This window comes from Octodon degus, unplaced genomic scaffold (assembly GCF_000260255.1).
Source record: "Octodon degus isolate 3935 unplaced genomic scaffold, OctDeg1.0 scaffold00165, whole genome shotgun sequence".
In the NCBI taxonomy this organism is placed as follows: domain Eukaryota; kingdom Metazoa; phylum Chordata; class Mammalia; order Rodentia; family Octodontidae; genus Octodon; species Octodon degus.
In genome coordinates this window covers 521,796-529,916 of record NW_004524741.1, presented here as the reverse complement: position 1 = coordinate 529,916, position 8,121 = coordinate 521,796, and the positions used below count along the sequence as shown (strand labels likewise).

General features: G+C 39.3%; 1 protein-coding gene across 1 annotated transcript; it reads left to right on the top strand.

Moving 5' to 3' along the window:
* Positions 1-1,726: 1,726 nt before the first annotated feature.
* Slc10a5 (solute carrier family 10 member 5) lies at positions 1,727-3,692 on the top strand. Its single transcript, XM_004649091.3, has one exon. The coding sequence runs from the start codon at positions 1,817-1,819 to the stop codon at positions 3,089-3,091; it is 1,275 nt and encodes a 424-aa protein (XP_004649148.2). The 5' UTR covers positions 1,727-1,816; the 3' UTR covers positions 3,092-3,692.
* Positions 3,693-8,121: the final 4,429 nt, after the last annotated feature.

Genomic DNA, 8,121 nt, shown 5'->3' with positions numbered 1-8,121 from the left:
AATGTGCTGAGCTATCTGGCCGGCCCCCTCTATCTCTTTCTAAAATATGCTCTGTCTGTTTATATCTGCCTAATGAAATTTTAGGGTTTTGCTGTCCCAGTTTTACCCTAGTGTATTTCTTCTTCCTTATAGACAACTACAATTGTAAGTAGAAACCCACATAGTGGGGGAGGGTTTAAATTTAGGTAAGCAGTTGAAACAACACTGATACAAATGAATTTCCATTTAAATAACCACATAGCAAGTGCGTATGAATGATAGATTGGGAGACTTTCTTTTTTGTCTAGATTTATCAAGTTTTATTTCCTGCAGTTTTCAGATAAGACAGTGACTTGGGAGAACCTGTAGAAAGAAAGAGATTCAGGCATCTGAAGCCGAACGTTGGGAGGCTATACACTTAATATCTTGGGTCCAGGCTATAAAAGCGGTGAATTAAGATACTTGATCATCCTGAATTCAATGCGCAGTTCTGAAAAAAATAAAATAAATAAAAAGAGCCTTGCTCACATACTGGAAGAGGCGATACATGCCTATAATTTCAGTGCTCAGGAGGCTGAGGCAGGAGGAGCTTAAGTTTGAGATCAGCTTGTGGCTCCTAGTGAGAATATAACTCAAAAAATAATATATTTGGGTTTTTTTTTTCAAAAATAATATATTTGATCACATAATTGTATCAATAGCTTTGTTTTTGTTTTAAATTTGTCATTTTATACTATAGGAGTTGACAGGAAATCTGAAATATCGCTGCAACAGATTTGGTACATTCCCTAGTCTTACCACTGATACAAATGTGTCAATTTCTTAGTGTCTCACATCAAAATAATCATGCCCAAAATGTTGTGTTTGAAAGATGAAGCTACAGAAACAATAGAATTTTTAATACTTGCCAAAATTTCTGATAAAAATTACTTTGGCAGTTTTTAGTGGCAAAAAAATAATTATTGGCATAAGCCACCCTCATTACAGTGGACACGCTGTATCATGAGTACATAAAGGATCATCTAAAATGGTCATGTGTGAAGAGACTAGTGGGTCTGCAGGCTCACATGTTAACAGCTATGGTGTTAAAGTTTTTATCTTAGGTTTTGCAGCTCAGTGTCAGAACTGCCTTTTGAGTCTAAGGAGAAGTCTAAAAATCCTGATGTTCTTTTTCCCCGGCCACTGACGCTGAACAGTCGCAGTATGTGGCCTGAGCTGGTCAGTTGAGTGCCCATGCCCTGTGAACAGGAAGTGGCATTACGAAGAAGAACTGAGACCTCAAGCTTAACGTCAGTGCCTTTCCATCCCCCTACCTGCAGGCCCTCAGTGTCCAGGAACGGCAGACTCTGCACCAGGCTGTACCTTGCACCATTGTACAAAGCTGCCTGCTTTCTCTGTGTTCCTGAATTACCTGATAACCATCTAGAAAATTATTTTCTTTCCTAAGGACACCAAAAACAGGTTTGTGTTTGCCTGCCAATCACTCTGAAGTTGTAGAATCACCAGAAGCCTAAACATACAGGCTCTACAGTTTTCTTAATGCTGTTTTTCCATTAACAAAAATAAGGAAGTAAGGAAGAAATAAATAAGTTATGTTTCTATGTAGGATAAATTGAGCCTATTAAATGGGTTTTCAGTTGTCTTGCCTACAAGTTAAACAGGTTGTGCCACTCACTAGGTGGCTCTGTGTTAGTTCCCGAAAGCGCAGCAGTCCCTCCTACTGGACTCTGATCGAGCAAGAGCAACTGTCAGCCTCACTCCAGCACTGAGTGCCTATAGGAAGACTATTCTCTTGTCTTTGAACAATGTTTTAGCTTCTATGCTTTAAGCTTTCAAAATGATTAGAAAACTTTTCATGATTCTACTTATGTTGCTTTTGACTCCAGGAGAAGCAAGGAAATCATTTCTTAGTTTTCTGAATATAGGGAAGACTGAAACACTGTTTTTCACAAAGACTGAAGAAACCATCATTGTCGAATCGAGTTACAAAGGTAAGCGGGCCAACTCCAGCTACCTTTTTGTGCAAACAGAAGATCCTAAGATTCTGCAGGTGCTGAATGTGACCAAGACCTTATCAGGCATTACCAAGTTTGCTATCAACCTAATGACAGATCAAGAAGGAGAGACAAACTTGACCATTCAACTCTGGGACCCTGAAGGTAGGCAAGAAAGACTCGTTGAAGAAATTAGGAATGTTAAAGTCAAAGTAAGCAAACAAACAAAAGACAGCCTTTTCCCGGCACCGGTGCATGTGGACAGGAGAATCTTAATGCTTATTTTATCAATGATACTGTTAAATAAATGTGCCTTTGGTTGCAAGATTGAATTGCAGGTTCTTCAGATGGTGTGGAAGAGACCTTTACCGGTACTTCTCGGGGCAGTTACACAGTTTTTTCTGATGCCATTTTGTGGTTTCCTTTTGTCTCAGATTTTAGCATTGCCCAAAGCACAAGCTTTTGGATTTGTCATGACTTGCACATGCCCAGGAGGTGGTGGGGGTTATATCTTCGCTCTGCTTCTAGAAGGAGATGTCACTTTGTCCATTTTGATGACTTGCACATCCACATTACTGGCCCTGATGATGATGCCTATCAATTCATATATATATAGTAGGATATTAGGATTATCAGCTATATTTCATATTCCTGTTAATAGAATTGTGTCAACACTCCTGTTCATAGTTATACCGGTATCTGTTGGAATAATCATCAGACATAGAATACCTGAAAAAGCAAACTTGTTAGAGAGAATAATTAGACCTCTTAGTTTTGTTTTAATGTTTACTGGCATGTATTTGACTTTCAGAATGGGATCAACGTTTCTCAAGTTAGCTAACCTAGAGGCGCTTCTTTTGGGTCTCTCGGTTCCTGCCTTGGGTTTGCTGTTTGGATATTCCTTTGCTAAAGTCTGTGTGCTGCCTCTCCCTGTTTGTAAAACAGTTGCCATCGAAAGTGGGATGTTGAATAGTTTCTTAGCCCTGGCCATTATTCAGCTGTCTTTTTCACAGTCCGTCGCAGACCTAGCTTCTGTGGCTCCTTTTCTTGTATCCGTCTGTTCCATATGTGAAATACTACTAATTCTTCTGGTCCACAAGGCTAAAAATTGTCTGTAACATTTTTTTCTCCATCACAAGTTAAAGCACGACTCATTTCCTATTGAGTGAGGGACTGCGAGAAGTTTGAAAACTATGTAAAATAATGCCTGCCCTCAAGGCGTTAACAATCTGGTAAAAATTTAACATGAGAGGGGATCTGAGCAAAGTGTCTATAATGTACATGCCAAGCCCCTGATCAGTATGCATTACAAACAGTTAAATGCACAGGAGTCTAGAAGAAGGTGACAGCTTTCCTCTGGGTATTCCATGAATGCTTCATAGAATAAGATGAGAATAAGATATTGTGTCATGTTCTCTTAAATGAGAAAAAAGCCCTAGAAAGCTCTTCTTGTAGTGAAATCGATATAATCCTAAGTATTTAAAAAAAGGTTGCCCATGTAGTAGACATTCAACAAAAGCTCACTCAGTAAATGCATGTGAGAATCCCATTCTTATTTTGTCATTGGCTTATCAAAGTCAACGTGTCTTAAACTCAAGTCACATCTCTGCTGTCCTAGCTGCACATACTCCTGTCTTCTCTACCGCCCACTAAAGCCATTACTGTTTACCCCAAGAAACAGAGTCGTTAAATCTTCTCCCCCTCCCTTCTTTCTTTTCTCATTCTCACCCTGGGGATCAAACCCAGGGCATTCCTCTGTGTGTGTGTGTGTGTGTGTGTGTGTGTGTGTGTGTGTGTGTAGATATTTTTTGAGACAGGATATTGCTAAGTTGTCCAGGTGGGACTTACACTTATGATCCTCTACCTTATTTTTATACTCAGCCTATTACTACAATTTTCCTATCTTTTTTTTTTTTTTTAATCAGATTCCTCTCCATTCCCAAATGGTACTTTTCCCCCACACAAAATTGCTTCTTCCCTACACCTACTCCAAACTGGCTTTTAAGCTGCTTGTCTCCCTGCCAATAACTGTGAGGTGAATCTTCTAAAATTCTTTGGTCATGTAGTTTTCCTGCAAGGACACCTTTTTGGCCTGTAAATAAAGTCTACATTCCTTAGTGAAGCACTGACCACACTCTCCTCTCCGACTTACTCTAGCGTTCCAGTTTGGTTTCCTGTCCCACTTCTCTTCACTCAAGCCCGTGGTGTAATCAACAGAAATAAGTAGTACCTTATGAATATGCTGTTGTGCAAACCAACCTGTCTTGTTTTACAATTATTTCTCTTCTGTTTTATTTTTCCTTTTTATGAAAATCCTTGGGAATGAGAATTCTGTGTTTTCATTTTGATACTCCTTGAAATAGCTAGCAAAATTTCTTTCTTTCTTTCTTTCTTTCTTTCTTTCTTTCTTTCTTTCTTTCTTTCTTTCTTTCTTCCTTCCTTCCTTCCTTCCTTCCTTCCTTCCTTCCTTCCTTCCTTCCTTCTTTCTGTATTTGGTACAGGGTCTCACTATGCAGCTCAGACTCAAAGTAATCCTTCTCCTGTTTTCAGCCTCCCCAGTGCTGGGATTACAGGCATGGGCTGCCATGCCCCATCTCAGTGGCATTCTTATTGTGCTCGATGGGGGATGGGGGTGGAGGCTGGTGTGGCATGTAGTGCCAGGGATTGAGCCTGCTCCCTGCACTTGCCTAAGCTGAGTTATCTCGCCAGCCCTTAGCACAACATTTGCTGTGTGCTTATTCAAATAAAATGTTAGAGCACAGAGTGAGACCAAAATGAACATTGTGGTTTTTGTTTTTGTTTTTTAATATCACTCTGGGGTGTGTAACAGTGCTGTAGCACTTTCCTAAAATGCTTTGAGACCCTGGGTTCAATCTCTAACCCTATTAAAAAAAAATCACTCAAATTTTCAATAAAAAATTTTAGTATCAAAAGCCTTTATTTTTCTCCAAATTATGGGCATCAGAATAGGAAATATCACTCTTAAGAATCCTACTTTCTCTAGTTCCTAGTCTTATGGCCACTTATCCCCAAAAATGGGGAGATAATATATCACCTCCTCACCTGCTGGAATGAAGTTTGGCACCAGGAGCACACAGTGTTAGCTACTTTTGTTTTTATCAATTTAAACTTTAACCCTGGGTATGTCTACTGCTAGTTGTAAATATTGACTTGTTAACTACATACACAACCTAAACTTGTAACTTTTTAAAAAAATTGTCATTCACGATTTTTATCCATATAATTAATTAGAGGATTTTTGCTCATTTTGCCAGCTTTTTTCTTATGTCACCAAAGTACCAAGATTTATAAATAGACCTGGTGACATGATGGAGAACAGTTATCCCAATTTAGAAAATAATCATTGCATACATGAAGTGTTTTACTCCTAGAAACAGAATTCTCCATTTAGAAATTTAATAATAAGTACATTTACATAAATTTAACTGATTTTAATGAACACATCTAGGAACAGAAGCTCTGGTTTCCTACTTATATTTTATCAAAAACTTTGTGATATTAAATATCAGTATTTAAAGATGTAAAATACAGAGATTCGACTGAGGTTTATGAGTTTGGTCAGCTCTGTAATGTGATTATGGCAATAAAATTAGTGCATAATTTTATGATACAGGGCAAAGTGCAATGGGCAGGACAGTGGGGTAAGGTGAGGACCCTTCAGGCCATGAGAGCACACCTTGCTGTTGCTTTCTCCTTACAGCAGCAACCCAGATCAGAGCCTGTCAGGGTAGGAACCAGAATGTGAGTAGGATGGGAACAGACCAAATCCAGCGGTTAGGCTCAGTGTTGGCCACATGGAGAGATTCTTTTGGGTCTCATGAAGTTTAGTTTGTGACTAGAATCCTAGAGAGACTCACATTCAAGAACCAAGTATCACTGTATTATTCTTTTAATTCCTGCCAATGTTTGTATAGTGCAATCATTAAACAGCATAAAAGGGCTGGTGAGATAGCGCAGCAGATTAAGCATTGGTTTAAGCAAGTGCAGGGACCGTGGTTCGATCCACGGCACCACCTGCAGTGCTGGCCCCACCCCCGGGCGCACTGAGCTGGCCACCAAGACTAGTGGTGCATGCCTGTAATCCCAGTACTGGAAAGGCTAGAAACAGGAAGATCACCAAAAAAAAAAAAAGTGGAAAACAGAGTTGACAGAGTAGAATTATAAATTTATCAGTAATGTTTGTAAAGATCAGGAGCATATGTTGCAGAGCCATACTATGCGTAGGTCTTCAATTTCAGCTCTGTCCATTTACCAGCTTCCATTTATTGTTTCTTAAACCATCCATGCCTAAATTCCTGTAGGAATAGTTAGGTAATAACAGTACCTACCTTACAGTATTGGGATGATTAAATAAGTTAATATGAGCAATATTCTTAGAACAATCCCTACACATGGTAAGCTATAATTAAGTTACTCTGCTTGTTTGAATAAAAAATACTTTATAAGTCAGCTGAAAGTGTATGAAAAAAAATTATGTGTTATTTTTCCCTTACATATGCTTCATATAAGATGTTTGCATAAAAACTTACCTGAAATTTTGAGTGGTTCCTTAGGTTTTTGTTGTTTTCAAGGATAAGAGGCATAAAGCAAAGTTGTTTAACCTTCTTCCTAGCCCTGTAATGGAAGATTTTATGATATACTCTTCCAAGCATATCAGTTCTATGAGAGATATTTTTATAAATGGAAAAGCTGTTGGAATGCATTTTAGAAAGTCTTACAGCATGTTTATAACTCCAATTTATGTTGTATGAAGATAAGAGTTCTCCATAGACAGTATGGAGACTCCACCCTGAGCAGTTGCGCTTTGTGTACTTTTGATCACTTCATATCAAAGTCTTCAGAAGAATTAACTTTTAACTAAGAAAGTCTTGGCATGGGGAACATGAATTGTTTTTAGTGAAAGGAATTGCCTAAATGGCCAATTAAGAATTCAACTCCAGAAACAGGTAGAGCTGGGAAGATGCCCACAACTTCTGGGGAAAGAATCTCAGTGGAAGTCTTCTTTGTTATGCAAATCCAAGGCATTTGGGTACCTGCTGTTCATGGTGAAGGATGACTGAGCAGATCAACCCCCAGCTTGCCAATGGCCATTCCTTCCCAGAAGTCCCTTGTGTATTGTGAAGTGCCAGGGCAAATGTCAGGCATTGGATTTCAACTCTATTCCATTTTGAGGTTTTGCATAATTAGAACCTCTTTGCTAGATGGAAGTTAGGTGGCAAGGAAGGATACCAAAGGCCTACAAGAAAGAACTTACCATTAGGGAAGAAGGGAACCGTGACGTCCTGGACACCATCTCAGGTGTCAGTTTTTGTTCTGGCGCAGTGTGTAGCGGAGACTGGAATCTCTCCCCCTTTCCCTCTTCCAACCACCTTGGCAAAGCAGTTGTTTCTTAGGACTGGAACCGCTGGCTGCAGAGGTGATTGTAACTTGAAAAACAATCTCTTTGGGAACTTGAGATATGCAATATTAATAGTTAAATCAAAACCCTCAAGACCAAAAGAGCTGAAAAGAAAATGATTTACTGAATTGTTCATCATAGCTGCTAGAAAAAGAAAACACTGCTTCTGAGACATGTTCCCTCAGCTACTAACAACAAGGTTAAAGAGCAATTGGAAGAATGTCCATCAAACTCAAAAAGTGAAAGTATTTTATAATGAAAATTGTGGAAGAGAAAGTATAAAAGCTTACACTGAACCTGCAGTAGCAACAGACAATGCAAATCAGGCAAAGTTTGGGGCAAGGAGGAGGATAGTGCTGAAGATGTTCTCATTGCTCCTGGAATGGTTAGGGTTGTACCCAGAATGCAACGGTACCTTAACTGCAGACCCCAAGGGCTTTAGTGTTTGTTTAGGAATATGTAATTTTCATTTGTTTGTGTTTGTTTTCTTTCCACCTCAGCATTTTTCTCATATCATGTACTGACGTCTCTGCCAGTCACATGAACTCCTTTCCCAGCACCCAGCCAAGACCTTTTGGACTGTGTAGTAGCTGTTTGCAATACTTATGCAAGGCAGTCTGAACACTGGACTCCCTTGTGCACTGGCCAGAAAGAAACCAAACCAAATCACACCAAACCAAAGCAACTGAGTTATATGGAAACAACTGTAGTAGCTGAGGACTTTACCAA

Coding starts and splice junctions, on each gene's coding strand:
- Slc10a5 (XM_004649091.3), top strand. CDS start 1,817: ATGATTAGAAAACTTTTCATGATTCTACTTATGTTGCTTTTGACTCCA.